The sequence below is a fragment of the Cervus canadensis genome, chromosome 5 (genome assembly GCF_019320065.1).
Source record: "Cervus canadensis isolate Bull #8, Minnesota chromosome 5, ASM1932006v1, whole genome shotgun sequence".
NCBI lineage: Eukaryota > Metazoa > Chordata > Mammalia > Artiodactyla > Cervidae > Cervus > Cervus canadensis.
In genome coordinates, this window is record NC_057390.1 from 96333334 (window position 1) to 96352398 (window position 19065).

The 19065-nt window shown below is 42.7% G+C and overlaps 1 protein-coding gene across 2 annotated transcripts in view; it reads left to right on the forward strand.

Moving 5' to 3' along the window:
• Positions 1-19065, forward strand: part of NUP214 (nucleoporin 214) — an 84830-nt gene that overhangs the window by 42884 nt on the left and 22881 nt on the right. For both annotated transcript variants that reach the window (XM_043469868.1, XM_043469869.1), the window contains exons 25-30: positions 4288-4363; positions 5720-5798; positions 8662-8752; positions 10589-10650; positions 13397-15229; positions 17005-17075. In XM_043469868.1, coding sequence (XP_043325803.1) covers positions 4288-4363; positions 5720-5798; positions 8662-8752; positions 10589-10650; positions 13397-15229; positions 17005-17075 — 2212 coding nt within the window. The remainder of the gene's footprint in view (positions 1-4287; positions 4364-5719; positions 5799-8661; positions 8753-10588; positions 10651-13396; positions 15230-17004; positions 17076-19065) is intronic.

Genomic DNA, 19065 nt, shown 5'->3' on the forward strand with positions numbered 1-19065 from the left:
GGTACCCTTGCTGCACTGATTGGTTTTCTAATGTTAAACCAATCATCAGTAATAATGTATTGAACTTTTTAATATATGGTTGGACTCAATTTGCTAAAATTTTGTTAATAGTTTTGCATCTGTCTTAATGAGGGATGTTGGTCTGTAGATTTTCTTTTCTTGTAATGTCTTTGTTCCATTTTAGCTTCAGAGTAATACTAGCCTTATAGAATGAGTCGGAAAGTGTTCCTTCCTCTTCAGTTTCTTCATCCTTAAATTTTTGTAGAATTCACCAGTGAAGTTATTTTGGCTTGGAAATTTCAGTTTCTTTAGTACATATATGACTGTTCCGCTTATCTACTTCTTTGGTAGTTTGTATCTTTCAAGAAATTCATTTCACTTGAGTTGTTGAATTTATTGGCATGTTTTTCATTAATAGTCACTGATTATCATCCTTTAAATGTATATAGATTTTATTTTCCTCTTAATGGTAATTTGGGTCTTTTTTTTTACCTCATCAGTCTAGCTAGAGTTTTATCAATTTTATTGATCTCAAAGAAGCCAGCTTTTGGCTTCATCAATTTTTTTCCCCTCTGCTTGATCTGTATTATTTCATTTTCCTGCTTACTTTGAATTTTATTTACTTTTCTAGTTTCTTAAGGTGAAAGCTAAGGTCATTGATTTGATGCTCCTCTCTTCCAACACAGGCATTTGGTGCTATAAATTTCCGTCTAAGAACTGCCTTGGCTACCTCCCACAGATTTTGAATGTTATTTTTTCATTTTCATTTAGTTCAAAACATTTTGGGTTTTTTGTGTACCTACAGGGTATTTAAAAGTGTGTTCATTTCTAAATAATTGGGCATTTTCTAGATATCTTTTTGTTATTGATTTTTAATTTAATTCCATCATGGTTAAACATGTTTTGTATGACTTGAATTCTTTAGGTTTTATGGAGACTTTTTCTATGACCCAGAACTGGGGTCAGCAAGGTTTTTCTTTTTTAAGGGCCATACAGTAAATAATGTAAGCTTATGGGAGATACAGTCTCTGCCTCAACTACTCAACTCTGCTGTTGTAGCCTGAATGCAGCCATAAACAAAATGTAAATGAATGGGCATGGCTTTGTTACAGTTCAACTTTATTTACAAAAGCAGGCAGCTGGTCTTTTGTTTCTAGTTTGCCAATCTTTGATCTGGAATGTCAATCATCTTAGTAAATGTTCTGTGCCATTGCTCTTATTGGGTGGCATGTTCTATAAATGTCAGTTAAGGTGGTTCAGTTCAGTCGCTCAGTCTTGTCCGATTCTTTGTGACCCCATGGACTACAGCATGCCAGGCCTCCCTGTTCATCACCAACTCCCGGAGTTTATCCATTGAGTCAGTTATGCCATCCAACCATCTCATCCTCTGTTGTCCCCTTCTCCTCCCGCCTTCAATCTTTCCCAGCATCAGAGTCTTTTCAAATGAGTCAGCTCTTCAAATCAGGTGCCCAAAGTATTGAAGTTTCAGCTTCAACATCAGTCCTTCCATTGAACACTCAGGACTGATCTCCTTTAGGATGGACTGGTTGGATCTCCTTGCAGTCCAAGGGACTCTCAAGAGTCTTCTCCAACACCACAGTTCAAAAGCATCAATTCTTCGGCTCTCAGCTTTCTTTATATTCCGACTCTCACATCCATACATGACTACTGGCAAAACCATAGCCTTGACTAGATGGACCTTTATTGGCAAAGTAATGTCTCTGCTTTTTAATATACTGTCTAGGTTGGTCATAACTTTCCTTCCAAGGAGTAAGCGTCTTTTAATTTCATGGCTGCAGTCACCATCTGCAGTGATTAAGGTGGTTGATGATGATAATTTTCTGTCTGCTTATTCCATCAGTTAATAAGAATAGTGTTGGTATTTTCAAGTGTAGCTACGAATTTGCTTATTTTTCTTTCAGTTCTAACTTTTTTTTTTTGCCTCATTTGTAGTTCTGTTGTTAGTTGCATAAATGTTTCGGATTGTCACGTACTTTTGATGAAATGGAGGTAGATATATGTTACAGTGCCATTTTCTGCCTGTGGTCCTTTGATTTCTGTTTTCGGTCGTGGAACAGAACATTTCAGATGAATTTCTGATGATCTCTTCTCAGGTGCATACTGCTAGTAGAATATAGTCATCCAGAATATGATAATTCCAAGTTTGGTATATCCATCTCCTCTTGAACACTTCTAGCTGTTGATTTCCATTGTTTTGGTTCATGATCATGCACAAGTCTTTGTCTTTTAGATCGTGGTGGATCTGATTTAATCAGTTCGTTTATTAGCTGAGTGCACGAATAGCATTTATTTCTCTGCTGGATCATCACATACCCCAGTGTGTAAATACTGTGAATCCTAATTTTCCATGTTTGGGGATTTAGGACACCCAAGAGATTTATGGGTTTATCACAAATAAACAGAAGAATAATTGCACTTCGTCTGCTTCATGTATGATTTAATTTACCATCATATCATAACTAAGTTTGAGGTATAAATGTTCTAAAGTTGGGTGAATTGCTGCTTTTATTTTTATTCGTAGTTTTTTTTTAGCTCATCTTTGAGAAAGCATGAAAGATTTTCACTTCCCTTGTGACTCTCATGAGCTGTAACCATTTTTCCACCTAAGGCTGCTGTGTCTGCCCAGGGATTTCTCAGTCCCAGCCTCTCACTCACACATTCCTTTTCTTGTTGGAGTATAAGTAGATGAAGGGAGTATCCCTGTGTACCTGCTTGGTTGAGTATCTCAGGGGACAGGTGTGCATTTCTTCAGAGAGGTACACATTTGTAGCTGCTTCTCTCTTCAGTAGGAAAATAAAGAGGGTTTTATTGAAAATAATTACATTTTTTTTTCCTTCTCTCTGAATCTAATAAAGTTTGGGAATGTTCTCGTGTTATTCCAAGAGAGTATCCTGAGGTGACTGTAAGATTATTAAGATGTTTGATAATTTTTTCCCATGAGGCATGGGTTTATTTTTGTCTTTTCCCTCGTAAGTTAACTTTTTAATGGAAAATTGTTAATCCTCCTTAAGTGGAAATTCTGAGAAATAAAACCAGATGCTACAGTTGTTACTGCTATACCTACTGGTCAGCGTAGCTCTGGACGGAGGACAGATACATTGATGAAAAGAATTGCTCCCAGGAGCCAAGAATAGAGCTTTGTGTTGAACAGGGGATTTTTTCCCCTCACATATTTACACTAAGTGGGCTTCCCTGATGGTTCAGTGGTAAAGAATCTGCCTGCAAATGCAGGAGATGCAGGTTTAATCCCTGGGTCTGGAAGATCCACTGGAGAAGGAAATGGCAACCCACTCCAGTATTCTTGCCTGGGAAATCCCATGGACAGAGGAGCCTGGCAATCCATGGGGTCGCAAAGAGTCAGACATAATTGAGCAACTAAACAACAGCAACAACAAAATTAACACTCAGTTCAGTTCAGTCGCTCAGTCGTGTCCGACTCTTTGCAACCCCATGAATCGCAGCACGCCAGGCCTCCCTGTCCATCACCAACTCCCGGAGTCCACCCAAACCCATGTTCATCGAGTCAGTGATGCCATCCAGCCATCTCATCCTCTGTCGTCCCTTTCTCCTCCTGCCCCCAATCCTTCCCAGCATCAGGGTCTTTTCCAATGAGTCAACTCTTCACATGAGAAAGTAGTTATTAAAATAATAGTTCCATGTATACTGTGTTCAGGGACAACAAAAGATGGTGAGAACTCTTTCTACATAGACAGGATGCACTGTTCACATTGACACTACAGTGAAAGTGCAGGCTGGGCCCGGCGCTGTGGTATGTTTTAACTCTCCTGTGTGCTGACGTGGTGAGCTCTCGGGGCTGGTTGCTATGAGAAGCTGAGAGCTCTGCTTTGAGCAGATCATATACACCCCATCGATCCTGATGAACATTTTCTGAGACTCGGAAAAGAGAATCAAGAATTCCCCACATGGTCTGGAATGGTGGTGGGTGATGGGGAGGAGGTGGAGAAAGCTTTCTCTTCAAACAAGAAAAAGATCTACTTCTGAATATCCATAACTTTTTTTCCTTAAAATTTCAGGAAGAAGATACATTTTAAGGTCATTGCCTTGACTTTTATGCTAAAGACCCAAATTTCATGTAAAGAATTTATTCTTCAATCAGAAACATGTCAAATGACTTTGATTAGGGTCTTAGACATCTGTATTCTGCCCCCAAATTGGCATTATTTTCTTGTACCGAAGGCTGGCTCAGGGCTGACTGAGTTTCCCCCAGTTGTGCCTTTCTCTGAGCGTCTGCTTTGTGGTTTTCAGCTCTTCAGCGCCGTACTCCACGGCCAAAGCACCTCACCCAGTGTTGACCCCAGCGGCTGCTAACCAAGCTAAACAGGTAAATTGCTGATTTTTGCTTTGCTAATGTGACATGCAGTGACTGTCCTTGTAACTGAAGACAACATGGTACTGAGTCCCCGCACTGTTTATTTTTTTATTTTTAAAATTTTTTCCCACGTCTTTTAAATGAACTCTGAAAAAGACTTGTGATCCTTTCCCCACAGTTTATGATGGGCTTGACCTAGTAGGTCAGTCAGGACCTGATGATGTCTTTGTCGACCATCTGGTAATCTTGAGTCATAATTCTTTGTATGGAGGGTATCTGTGTGGAGTTGAAGTTTACTTTCATTTAACCTTGTCTTAGTTAACCCATACGACAACCATGTGGACAAGACAGATGTTCAGCTACATTTCACTAATGAAGAAACCAGGGCTCAAGTGACTGACGCTAGCTTCCACTGGTAGTGAATGATGGAACCAGGGCTGGAACCCATCTTCCAGCTTCTCCCTGCCCACTGCTTTGTTCATTGTACCTTTCGGTATCAGCCTCCAGGGAATAGAGTCTTCTGCTTTCTCCTATCATCCCTGTTTTTCATAGTTTGCATCTTCAGTGATGTTTGTTATGTCTACTTTCAGGCTTTTGCCTGATAAACATGGTCTCTTACGAAAATAGGTTATATTGTAGACAGTTAAACAATCCAGAAGAAAATAATAGGAGATGGCGGAAAGGTAGTGATCTACCCTCTCTGAAGGGTAGCCCTCTCTGAAATTTTCCCTAAGAAAACCTGGTTTCTTTGCTATTCAACTCTGTCTCTAGAAAGGTCATTTTAGATTGTGTTTGAGATTGACCCTCAGAACTTGCCTAATGTGAGTTCTCAGACATGGCTGTCTCCTCCATAATTTGTCCTGACTTAACATGGCACTTCAGCAGTTAGCATTTGGTCTTTCTTCTGGAGCTTTCCATCTTCACCTTGGAGGACACATGGTGAGGCACAAATCATAACAAACAAGAGAAAAAGAACATTGACTGGAGCTGGATAAGTTGAACAGTTTTGCTTCTTTACCTTACTATAAGTTTTATTGAGAGCCAGGATGTATTTCATTCATTTACTTCTTCCTTCATTTGTGTTTCGAATATCCTGATGCCTTTTATGTGCTGAGCATTGCGTTAGGCGCTGAGGAAGTAACTGCAGGCTAGGCAAGCAGGACCCTGTTTTCTTGTGCTTTTGGAGTATTCCCATCTCTGAGGCAATATTACGTTTAAACATATTGACCTAAGTTGAAACTGAAAAACAAAATTTAACTAAATAGAAGTGTTTGTGCTTGCTTATTTTAAATTATGTTATCATTTTACATGTTCCTTTATTCCAAAAACTGTTTTATGGGTCACATAAATGTTTTCCTCCTATTACAGGGATCGCTGATAAATGCCCTAAAGCCATCTGGGCCCCCACCAGCATCCAGTCAATTGTCATCTGGTGATAAAGCTTCAGGTCAGTTTGCACTTTTGTTTTCGTGAAAATAAAAGGTGAAAGGTACGTTCCACAGAAGAATTTAATTGTTCTAGATCACAAAGGCAGTTGATGTGAAATCAAATAAAGACATATTTAAAAAGCCTCAGGGGATGTAGAATCTCCAGGAAGTTAGTGAGCCCTTCGGCAGCTCTTTAGACTTCTGAAATAGGAGAGTAATAGGAGAAAGCCTCCCTTTAAACGTTTTTCCCAAAAGGAACACCTGCCTTGCTGGATATCGAAGTTTAGAGAGAAGTAGATCCGAACATTGAACTCTTATTTCTTCTACTAAAGGGAAAGAAAAACTCTCTGGGTTTTTAAGGCCAATTCAAAAGCCAGTAAAATATAGAAAGTAAAATGGATCCGTTACAGTATAAGACAAGGTGATAAGTGGAGAGCCTCCCTGGGGGCTCAGACAGTCAAGAATCCACCTGTAATACGGAGATCTGGATTCGATCCCTGGGTCAGGAAGATGCCCTGGAGGAGGGCATGGCAACCCACTCCAGTATTCTTGCCTGGAGAATCCCATAGACAGAGGAGCCTGGTGGGCTACAGTCCATGGGGTCACAAAGTCGGACATGACTGAGCGGCTAAGTACAGCACACGATAAGTGGATAGAATCCAGTATTGAAAGACTGTAGCTTCACATGCTTCCAGCACTCAGGCCTCTTAACTGAAATTAGTTTTTACGTTACCATAAAGTGTTCTGACCAGGCATCCTTGCTGGCCTGAGCCCACTTGATGCAGAAGCGTGCTTGTGCATTCAGCCTAGTTTAATGTCGGCCCCTTCTGTTGGCTCTCTGTCAGAGCCCACTTCACTTGGCATGTGTCGCTTTTTGCTGCAGGGCTCTTGTGCTGCCCACAGTCCAGCGTTCTCCCTGTGCTCTGAATTACAGCTTTTATTTTGATTCATGCTCCCAAGTGGGTCTTTAAGCTAATAAATTCTGTCAGAGATGCTGAACTTCACACATGAGTAGCCTGCCCACCATAATCTCTACACAGTCATGCTATCATCCCAACTTCCTCTGTAGTCAGAAGCTTTCTCACTGGATATTGGGTTTATCCTCAGTAAATATTCCTTACACTCAGAAAAAAAACCATTGTGTAGCCAAGGCTGTATTCTGGAATTCAGACTAATGCACAGTTTTTATCATATAAGCCTTCGATGAGAAGGCAGTATGTAGCACTTCTTGACTAGAAGCTAGAACTTTAACTTAGAAGGGAAATTTTAGTGGAATTGTCAAAGACTTTTGAATCATTTAGGATTCAAATTAAGAAGTTTGTTTCCATTTCTGGCTAATATTTTAGAAGAAAATTTGAAAGATTATATATCCTAACCTCTTTCAAGGATTTTATTGGAGAGTTTTTTGTCACTCTTGAAATTAAGAAGCAAGAACATCTCAGGGGAAGTTAGCTTGACTTGGAAAGAAATTTCTAAGATTCATCATTCAATGATGATTGTGAAATATTCACTGTCATTGCTAGATGTCCTTCTGTTTCTACTTGCCAGAAACAGACTTTTTTTGAGCAGGAAAATTTCCCTGAAAAACACTATTTAAGAGTTTGCAAAAACTTCTAACAACAACAAAAAGTCATCTCTGAAACCTCTATAGAATAATTCCCTTACTGATTAAAAAAAAAAAGAATAATTCCCTTACTAATTAATAATGGAAATACCTTCATTGTTTTCCTGACTTTAAAACTATTACAGGACCACAAAAAGTCTACAGTGTGGAACTATATAATGTAGAAAATGTGTAAGTTCCCTATTCCAGAGATAACAGCCCTCAAAGAATTGATGTGTATCTCTTGGGGTTTGATGTGTATCTATTGGTTTCTTTAAACAAAGATAGCCATATCCTGTATATACTAATCTGTAATCTGTCCCCTCTCCTCCCTCCCACCGGGAAAATATCATGTTCATCTTTTCAGATCTGGTACAACTCTGCCTCTCTCATTTTAATCCCTTTGCTGTACAATTGTACCCTGTTAAGTTTTTGCCAATACTCTGCTGATAGTTCAGATTGTTCTTAACTTCTCAAAATTATAAGTAAGGCTACATTAGACATTCTTGTACACATCACATTGTATTATAGTAGTGTTTTAGATAATTTTGCAAATCTTTACTCCATACTTATGTAAAAGAGAAGATGCTTTTTCTTATTGTTTGGATTGGTTTGATTTGGGCTTCTCAAATGTAATTCCCCCATCCCCCTTCTCCTTTTAAAAGGAGAGGGAAAGGTAGGGGAGAGAGTGTAGGTAATACCCCAGCCTGTTGGTAAGCAGTCACAGTATACCGGATGTGGGGAAGATGACGGATTACACCTTAACTCTCCACACTTCTCTTTGTGACAGCAGTCATGTTACCTCTGTAATAAAAAACAAAGAAGCAGACCTGTTATTAACTAATATTAATATAAGAAGTCTCTGGAAAATACAGAAATGCGGCGAGAAGCCAATAGCCATGAAGTCACTACTCAGAGATATTTAACATAACCTATTTCCCCTTGGAGTTTTTTTTCTTTGATATATATCACATTTCATTAATTGCAAAATCTACTTTTAAAGCCTTAGGTTTGAACTGCACTCAGTTACTTTGATGTCTTTCCTGGAAAGGGTAAAGTGGCATGCCTTGGTTTGAAATTAACAGTGACAGGGCCAGAGAGCCCATTCAGAGACCTTGAGCACGACTGAGTCCTCACTCTCCCCTTGACCACTGACCTACAGGAAGCACGTGACCTGGGGCTGTGCTTTGCATGGCACTACGCATTCAGTGCCGCAGAGAATTAAACTAAAGTGGTGTTTGGTTTTTTGTAATGTTCTTCTTTTTTTCCCATAATTCCAGGACCAGTGGCAACCAAGATAGAAACAGCTGTGACTTCTACCCCATCTACTGTTGGGCAGTTCAGCAAGCCTTTCTCATTTTCTTCATCAGGGTCAGTTGTGAACTTAAATTTTGTGGCACATCACCAGCATCCTTATAGATTGCTTCCCCAAATCTTACAGTCAGTAGGTATACTTATATGAAGCCAGAGTTCTTATCTCCACAATGACACATTTAATGATGGTGGGAGTAGCTTAGTGTCCTAATGTAAATCTGTTTCCCCTTTTTGATTCAAGTTTGTATGTGTGTTCTTACTGACTTGTTTGTTTTGTTGTTTAGGATAAACCTTGTTTAGGTAGTGGGTCTGTGGTTGCTCTAGTTTATCAGACTGAGATCTTTTCATTCTGACACCATCTGGCGGTTGGGTGAGACCTTGGATTGGCTTCGCTGCCCCGAGGGGTCACGTTATACTAGACTGCTGAGCGATCAAGACAGTGGCCATTTGAGAATTTGGGTTCTATATAGATATGGGGAAGTCCATTTCTGTTCATTTTTTTTTTAAGTGATGATGTCTGTACTTGTCAAATTGAGTCATTTTTAAAAACAAAAGGGTCTTCTAACCCTCAGTCCAAGGAAAGTTCTTATTAACCTCGGAGGGGGCATACCTTTTCACTATGCTGCAAACACTCATCGTGAAACCTGTGAGAGTTGACACAGCATCTCTCTGCTTTGGGGTGGAGTTAGTCTCTGTGTGGCTGAGATAAAAATTCATCCAAAGATTGTTTTCACCGTGAAGGGTTGCACATTCAGTTCCATTAGAAAAGCCTCTTAAGCTCTTCCAGGTTATGCTTTTGTAACTGGAATCACACTGACCACAGTGTCTTTTCCTTGCCGTGAGTTTGTTTCTTGAGCACCCTTCAGCCTAACACATTATGAGAAAGGAGGGTGTTAGAATAGAATTTCAAGGGGGAAATTATATTTCCTGTAAATCATTATGTTTTCTACTCCCCAAAGGTAGTTTGGAGCACAATTTTAGAGAGTAGGTCAGTTCCAGGATCTACTGCATCTTTTAATTAATCTTTACTTCTGTGAACCTGATAGTCTTCTTCCTGTCTTTATTTTATTTATTTATTTTTTTAGTCTTCTTCCTGTCTTTTTTTTTTTTTTTTTCAGTCTTCTTCCTGTCTTTAAAATAACCTGCAGAGGTTTGGGTCATGGGTCAGTTGCTTACCTCTGTTACATCAAATTTCTTTACCAGGGTTGAGACAAAGAAAGAGATTTGTTTTCTTTTTTTTTTTTAAGGTGATAAACTATTTAACACATCTCAGGTGGTCTTGGACCATTTGATGAAGCCAGTGACAAGTTAAAAAAAAAACAACTAACTGTACTCTTTACTGTTACTTACTGTATTTGATATGCTTGGCCCGTTACATTTTAAAGCTTTTTATCAGGTTGACAAAAAAGTTCATTCGGGGTTTTCCATAACATCTTACAGAAACGCCCAAATGAACTTTTTGACCAATCCAATAGTTTTAAATTTGTTATTTGAACTTTTCTCAGAGTGAGTAGTCCATTCTGGTTCAACTGGTGCTGAGTTTTCTTCTTTGGCTATAGTGTCTTCACTCACATTGTGAAGAAAATGTACAGAAGGAGAGGAGAGGATGAAAAGAGTCAGGAAAGTTTTTGAGGAACGTTTCCTGGTGTCTAGTGGCTTGGGGGCAGCGCTTTCGTTTCTGTGGGCTGGATGCAGTGCCTGGTCAGGGACGTGAGATCCCACAAGCCACTTGGTACAACTAAAATTTTTTTAAAAATTTAAAAATTTTAAAAATTAAAAAAAAAAACTCTCTACAGAGTAGACTATGTAAATGAATTATAAAATGTACTATTAAAAGGGCAATGTTGTGCCTTAAGTCTGTTAATTTTTAACTTCTTTTTTTCCACCCCCTAGGACTGGCTTTAATTTTGGGATTGTCACACCAACACCGTCTTCTAACTTCCCTGCCACACAAGGTACAGTCTCTGCATTGCGTCGCCTCACCTTTGTGTTTCCCTCTAAACAAGTGCAGGTTTGAGGGGGGCAGGTTGGTTGACATTTTGCTTGCTGCTGCATCTTGCTTAAAGTATCTGTAGTGAACTTGGTATTGGTATTATGCATTAGAAACAGGCTGGATTTAAGAAACTGTGGGGAAGGACTTCTGTCTTCATAGTTAAAAAACTCAGAAAGGATTTGCTTCTAGAAAGGCAAGGCTGTGCTTTAAATGTGAATGTTTTTCACGCAAGTTAAAATTTCTTTCTCCGTCTTTGTCATATGATATTTAAAACTATATTAATTTTTAATCATCGTAATATGTAGTGAAACTATATGTAACTTTGTTCTGTATTTTCCCAGTCTCCTGTAAAGTGTTATCATGCTTTCATAATTTAAAAAAATTTTTTTAATGAAGTCAAAATTGTATCAATGTGTAGGTTGAGATAGGGCAGTGGTAAGAATCCACCTGCCAAGGCAGGAGACACAAGAGATACTGGTTCGATCCTTGGGTTGGGAAGATCCCCTGGAGGAAGAAATGGCAACCCACTCCAGTATTCTTGCCTGGGAAATTTCCATTGACAGAGGAGCCTGGTGGGCTACAGTCCATGGAGTCCAACAGGACTGAGTGACTGAACACACACACATAGTACTGTAGAAATGAAAGACTGAACTCATCTTTTTTTCCTTGATAACCTATCAGGAAACACACTTGTCCCATGCATGTTGTTGCAGATCTGCCAACATCTGTTGTTGTTGTTTAGTCACTGAGTCGTGTCTGACTCTTTTGCAGTCCCATGGACTGTAGCCCGCCAGACTCCTTCTGTCCATGGGATTTTCCAGGAGTTGGTTGCCATTTCCTTTTCCTGGGGATCTTCCCGACCCAGGGATCGAACCTGAGTCTTTTGTGTTGCAGGCTGATTCTTTACCACTGAACCAGCTGGGAAGCTCAGACCAACATCTACCAGCATGTTTTTAATGTTTAAAAGACTTTGAGGACCTATTAGAAACCAGATGTATTTTTTAAGTGCCTTCAAGTTCTCAGTTCAAAGTAATTGAGTTTACTTCTGTTTTAAAAAGAAAGCTTTTATTATAAAAGTGTTTATATTTTTTATTAAAGTAATATGTTCTAGAATCACACGTTGTACCCTTAACTGTTGCAGTTCTGTTATATTTCCGTTTGGGCCTTTTGCTTCTACCTTTTCATTTAGCACAATCTCTTGTGAGTTTTCCAATATTAATGAAAGTCTTGTTTAAATGTCATTTTTAGTGGCTACGTAATTTGTCTTGCGGATGTGCCATAGTTTATTTAACCATCCCCCTCTTGGACGGGTTCAAGCTTTTTCCAGGTTTTCCTATAATAAATAAGACAATGACCATCTTTCAACTCTTCCTTCAGCACATATTTTTATGAGTGCTTTTCTGTGTGCCAGCCCAAGTGATGAACGTGTTTTGGTAAAAAAAAGGGATCTCTTAAAATCTGCTAGAGGGATATTCGGGAGCTGAAAGCATACCAGATGTCCTGAACCCAGTTTGTGTGCGGCACTTAAAAGGTTGTTGATTTCAGTCCTTCCTTTCTGTCTGAGCAGTGATTCCTAAATGGTTCTGCCCACTTAGATGCGGCAGAATCCCTTGAGGCCCACCCCTCTCCCCAGTCCCATAAAAAATAACTCAATGATATAAAAAGATTGGCAAGAACAAACTAATTGTCAGAAATCCTAAATGAAATACATTAAGAATAAAACACAACAGAAATTCCATAAGCATTTTCATTAATACCAGAACAGACAGCAATCTAAAATCACAAGCAGCTCAATACAATACCAGTGATACAAAGAGGGGTTTCTGGAAGTTATCTGCAGATAGCATGGGCTTCACAGTGTTCCCAGGCGTTTGTGATAGCCAGACTTCTTAAAACCACATGGAGCTAAACACCTCAACAGGCACTTGCAACAGACCAATTTCCGTTTATAAATATCAAATTTTAATCTTCTTTGTTGACCACTTTTTTGACCAGGCCTTGTGAGTACTTTACCTACATTTTATTTCATCTTTGCAACAACTCTATGAGGGGTATGCTATTATTATCTGTCTTCCAAATGGAGACACTGAAGCCCAGAAAAGTCAATTAACTTTTCCAGAGTGGCACAGCCAGCAAGTGGCAGAGCCCTCAGCCTCAGCCCCTCATGTCCTTGCCCAGCAGACCACACTGCCTCTGTGAGAGCATTCTGTGAGGAGAGCACTAGGAAGCAGCCCTTAACTGTAGGTGAGAAAGATGACCTGTGGATTGACACTTTGTCCATAAAAGCAAAGGAAAAACTACCATTCGGAATCAGTTCCTTGTCTTGTCAGGAAGAGGTCCACAGGCTAGCATGTGCTAAGAATGTTATTCCTGAGACACACACACACGGGAGGAAATGTGCGTGAGGTCTTTCTGTTTTTCTTGTGGACAGCTAGGTTAACTTCATGTACTCTAGATACAGGTGTATTTGTTGTGACTTAATGGTGATAAAAAGAACGTGCATTCGTCTCACCTCAGTGAGACGACTCAGAGTGCACGTTCCCACGGAGAAGCACACATTCTGTCCTCCACAAGGACAGTGCTGTCAGAACAGGCTGTCTGATGAGGTCATGGGAAGAGAGAGGCTCTGGCTTAGAGAGGTCAGTGAGGCTGTGATCGGTCGTATTTTGTGACAGCCAACCCATCTCCTAATTTCTTTTTCTTGCCAGGGTCAGCACCCCCCACCAAAGAGTCAAGCCAGCTCGATGCGTTCTCCTTTGGTGGGGGAGGCAAGCCTTTCTATGAGACCGTTCCTGAAAGCTTACCTTCCTCAGGGACGATGACATCAGCTAGCACGGGAGCAGCTGGTGCCGCTCCAGGAGAGTCTGCCCCATCCAGCAGCAGACCCGCAGCCCCTTCTGGAATCTCTCTTTCCACCCCTGCTGGCAAGCTGGAGGCGCCACCGTCCAAGCTGGGCGAACTGCTATTCCCAAGCTCCCTGACGGGAGAGACTCTGGGAAGTTTCTCAGGACTGCGGGTCGGCCAAGCAGACGAGTCCACCAAGCCAGCCAGCAAGGCACCGTCCCCAGGCGTGACCAGTGCTGGTGCGCAGCCCACCAAGACCCCCGCCGCCCCCTCCGGGTTCAGTTTTCCCAGCCCTGCGGTGCTGGGGAAGCCAGCAGAGCCCCCCGAGACCAGCTCCGCGGCCACCTCGGCGGCGGCACCAACAGCAGCAGCCAGTCCCAGCCCCAGCCCCAGCAGCTCCTCGACGGGCGTCTTTGGCAACCTGCCACTCACCAGTGCAGGCTCCTCTGGGCTGTTCAGTTTTGGGGGCCTGTTTTTCAGTAGTAGCAAGACCAGCTTTTCATTCGGAGGCCAATCAACAAGCAGCACAGCACCCTCCTCCGCCCCACCATCCACTGCCACGCCCCTGCCCACGTCACTCCCCAGCTTGTCGTTTGGCAGCCCCCTGAGCTCAGAGTCTGCCCCCACCCTGCCCACGTCCTCTGGTAAAAGCTCAGAAGCAGCCGCATCATCGGCTCTGCCCGAGAAGCCAGGCAGTAATGAAGCCTCGGCATCAACTGCCTCCCTCCTGGGGCAGCAGCCACCAACCCCGCTTCCCCAGGCTCCGCTTCAGACTCCCGACCCTGGGAAGAAGGAGCCTGCTCTTGCCCAGCCCGCCGTCAGCAGCCCTGGCACTGAGGCGGCCAGTACCAGTGTCCTGGCGCCTGCGGCTGAGGCCGCTCCAACAGCCCCTGGGGTCCCAGACGTCAAGACGGAACCGCCATCCCCAGGCCCCACTGTCTCTGTGCCCGGGCCAGCCACCATCACGGCACCTGGAGCCTCGAGCACCATCCCTGTGGCCCCAGAAACATCCAGACCTCCCACCACCTCCAGTGCTGTTTCCAGTGCTGCTCCAGGCCCCGCCACAGAGACCCCAGTGTTTGGGATAGTCACTTCTGACTCCTCTGTCTTCACTCAGCCTCCCGCTGCCAGCTCTAGCTCGGCTTTCAGCCAGCTCACCAGCCATACAGCCACCGCCCCCTCGGCGACCCCCATGTTTGGGCAGGTGGCCACCAGCACCGCCCCCAGCCTGTTTGGGCAGCAGACAGGCAGCAATGTCAGCACAGCGGCTGCTGCGCCACAGGTCAGCAGCTCAGGGTTCGGCAGCCCTGCGTTTGGTGCCTCCACCCCAGGGGTCTTCGGACAGCCGGGCTTTGGGCAGGCTCCGGCCTTCGGGCAGTCGACCAGCAGCCCCGCGAGCAGCTTTTCCTTCAGTCAGCCCGGGTTCAGCTCTGTGCCTGCTTTTGGTCAGTCCGTGTCCTCCACCCCCACGTCCACCAGCGGGAATGTCTTCGGTGCCTCTTCAAGCACCAGTAGCTCCAGCTCCTTCTCGTTTGGACAGTCGTCTACCAACAACGGAGGTGGGCTCTTTGGCCAGAACAACCCTCCTGCTTTTGGTCAGAGTCCTGGCTTTGGGCAGGGAGGCTCCGTGTTTGGTGGCACCTCGGCTGCCACCACAACAGCGTCATCCTCTGGCTTTAGCTTCTGTCAAGCTTCAGGTAAGTACTTATGGGAGATTTTTTCCTTGGTTGTCCTCCATATTTGAAACATTTGCAACAAGTCTACATTGCTTCAGGAGTGAAAAGGAAGGGAGGGAAAACAGAAGAGATTCTGGAAAGTCTGTAAGAGGGCTTGGACGCTGGTGGCCCTGGGCGTTTCTTTGGCCTAATCACTGTGGCTCCAGTCTTGCTTCTCAGCAAGTTCTCCACCAGAGTGCCAATTTCATGGGGGAGAAAAACAAGTTTAAAGTCATAGCAAGTAATGAATGACTCATGAGTATGAAATGTTAAATTTGGAAGGTGTTTTAGAGGTCATTATGTCCATAACTGTCAAGCCTGGAGATGACTGATCTAATGTCTGTCGGTGCCAGTGGTGGAACCAGACCTAGACTCCAGAGCTCCTCACCCTAGCCCATTGTTTCATTGTCTTCTGACACCATCTTGCATCCTGGAAGAGCAAGAAGTGACATTTGAAAAGTTGGGTTTTTTTTTTTTCTATTTTCAGTATAATTTTTTAAAAATCTTTTAAGTTTTACAGTTTTTTAAAGTAAAACACAATCCTCACTATTGCATGCCCCATCTTAGCAGCTGCTTTTACTCCAAAAACCAATAGATGGGACACTCCCAAAATCTTTTCTAATCTTCCTTTCTCCGTGGTTATCTTATAAAAGGCATTTCTTTAGCAGTCAGGCTCAGTGGGTAAGGGGAATCAAAGGGCATTGATTTCTTGGTGGTCAGGGTTACAAATAACTGCTAGTTCATTCCGTTGATGATAACTTATTTGAAGCTGGCTCATAATTTATTAGGAAGTCTATTCCTTCCTGTCTTCAGTAACTATTTGCTGAACTCCCACTATGTTCCACTACAAGAATGGATGCAAGACACAGTGATGCGAGATAGTTTTGAGACCCACCTGATGCCTTGTCAGAGGCTGGTCAGCCTGTTTGAGTGATGGGAAGTGTGACAGTTGGTCTAAAGAACAGGCAGAGAGAAGGCCTTGTGGCTCTTAAAAGAGAATAGGATATTTAACCCTATCTCTAGCGCATCTTTTGTTCTGCAGTCAAAACTTGAGAATCCTTGTCTACAATCAAAACTATTTCAGTACAACCGAGAACCTCTGAAACTCTCCCTTGCTGTGGTAACTAGGAGGAGAGATGCCTGTGCAGCCCCCGCTGGCTGTGGGTGAGGCACTGGGACCTGCCGAGCTCCCCGGCCTGCAGCGATAGCAGAAACGAAGAGTGAGCTCTCGCCATCCAGCTCCTGGTCTGGGGCTCTTCTGTTACAGTGTATAGTTCTGCCTGGCTTCCCAGGCCCCGTTCAACCCAGCACCTCAACCATGTTATACCACCTAGAAGGAAGATAAACAGCTCTGAAAGAATCTGGCATTTGAGATTAAAGGAAACCAGGGAGTAGTCATACTCAAGATATTAAGTCAGTCATTGGAAACACTTCTTAGCAGCTATGAGTCTAGGGAAAAGCTACTCAGAGTCCTCACCCCCACTCCCTGGGGTTTGGTAGAGACAAGGATTCAGTCCCTGAAGCTTTGAGACTTTTTTTTTAACTGTTATAAAATTTCAGCAGTGAAAAAAAAGGTTTTTAAAACTACTTGCCCGTAATTTTCTCCATTTCCTTGGTAGGGAAACAGATTTTAGTCGTGAGATGATTTATCCTGAGGTACTTTCACATACCTGAATGTCATTTAAAAGCCAAAAAACAAAACTTTGATGTATAGAAGTTTCATTCAAATTAAACTTCTGTTTTCTTTTATTTTATAGGTTTTGGTTCTAGTAATACTGGTTCTTTGTTTGGTCAAGCAGCCAGTACCAGTGGAACAGTCTTTGGCCAGGTAATGTGGATATTTGCCTCTATTTGGGCCAACACTATAAGTCCCATTTGCGTTGCTTCTGTATATAGGATGTAATGTGTTGTGTGTCCAGCAAACAATGCTGGGGTTCTCAAGCTCTGCCTCCCGTAGCTTCCTTGGGGGCACAAAAGTCTCCACTTCTGATTTGAGAAAATCACTCCAGTGTTGATCCTTGTTTGAAAGTCCTCTTGGAAAGCACTTTAAAGCACATTGCCTGGTTTCTGTCAATCTTCCGCCTATTGTTAGGCCAGGGATTGGCATCTATGGCCCATAAGTGAAATCTGCTCCTTGGCCCTTTTTTTTTTAAGTGGTTGTTTAAACAGTAATAAGAATATGCAACAGAAATTGTATATGGCCCCTGTGCTAAGCAACATGTAGTCAAGGAGCTCCTTTTGGTGACCTGAGCTATTTCAGTTTGTCCAGCTAGTGGTTATCGTGTGCTGGGCCTGGTTTTTAGTGATGTACACACATAGACCTAAAATCATTAGTGCTTGGATAAGGTAAGTGCTGCCATTACCCCCATTTAACAGATGAGAGCACTGAGAACCCTGAGGGGTTAAATTTACTGTTATAGAAGCCAGCTGCTTTTACTTTTGTTTGTTTGTTTTTAAATATTTATGTATTTGGTTGCTTCGGATCTTAGTTGTGGCATGCAGGATCTTTAGTTGCAGCATGCGGGACCTAGTTCCCTGACCAGGGATCGAACCTGGGTTCCCTGCATTGGACGTGCAGAGTCTTAGCTGCTGGACCACTAGGGAAGTCCCTAATCCAACTGCTTTTATTTATTTATTTGTAATTAGTTATTTTGTTTTTGGTTGCACTGGGTCTTTGTTGCTGCTCTTGGGCTGCTCTCTAGTTGCAGTATACAGGCTCCTCACTGTGATGGCTTCTCTTGCTGAGGAGCACAGATTCTAGACACACAGGCCCAGTAGTTGTGGCCCATGAGCTTAGTTACCCCCTTGGTATGTGGAATCTTCCCAGACCAGGGATCGAACCTTTGTCCCCTGCATTGGCAGGCAGATGCTGCTTTTAGATCGTAGTACCTTCATGAGGAGTCCTTCCAAAGAAAGATGCTCTGACATATTGGGAATGACTGACTTTCTAAAGGTAGAATTGACATTTGTCCAGAAGCTGGAGAAAGTGGTGGCCATGTTATATACTTCTTCGAAGTCTTCAGTAGGAGATTTTCTTTTTCACCTTTCTCCTAAGAAGGTGAGCTCTGCCCTAGTCAGTGATCCTTGACAGAAAGAAACAGAACTTCTGATTTTCAAGTTCCCCAGTGAAAACAGCTAAAAATGGCTAGATAAACCATATAAACCATAGATTCGAAAGCACTTATAAGCTAACAAGGTATTTTACCACGCCTTATTAGAGTGGAAGTGGGACTGTATAGAAGTGCGTGGAGTACAGAAGCCAGTTCTGCCCTGAGAGCATCGCTAGTCTGAGAGCACTCGGACTTCCTGTTAAACCCCAAAGGGCAGAGGGGCAGGCTTCACTCACCAGGGTGCGCCAAGTAGGAGGCCTGGAAGAGCCCCTCCCCACGGTCAGCTGTGACTCTACCTCTCCAGGCTCATCCTGAACACGCGGCCTGACCTGCTCCAGGGAGGGCGGTGTCTCCAAGGTGGGGCAGCACAGGCCACACTGAAGAAGAGTAACTCTAGGCGTCCAGTAATTTTTAAGGACATTGATTCCCACACGTAAATTCGTCACAGCAGGAAATAAGGAGCTATGATCAAGAGCCAGAATAAACATGAGACACACATTTGCAAAGACTCCCTAGAATATAAAACAGCTGTGCTTTACATGTTGCAAAGAAATAAAGGACAAACTTGAAAATACCAGTCAAGAATCAGAAATTACAAGAAGTGTCATAGCAGCTTTGAAAAAGAAACAAATAGAACTTCGAGAAAATTGTTACAATTAAAATTTTAACTCAGCAGATCAGACCCAGCAGAAGAGGATAGTAATATAC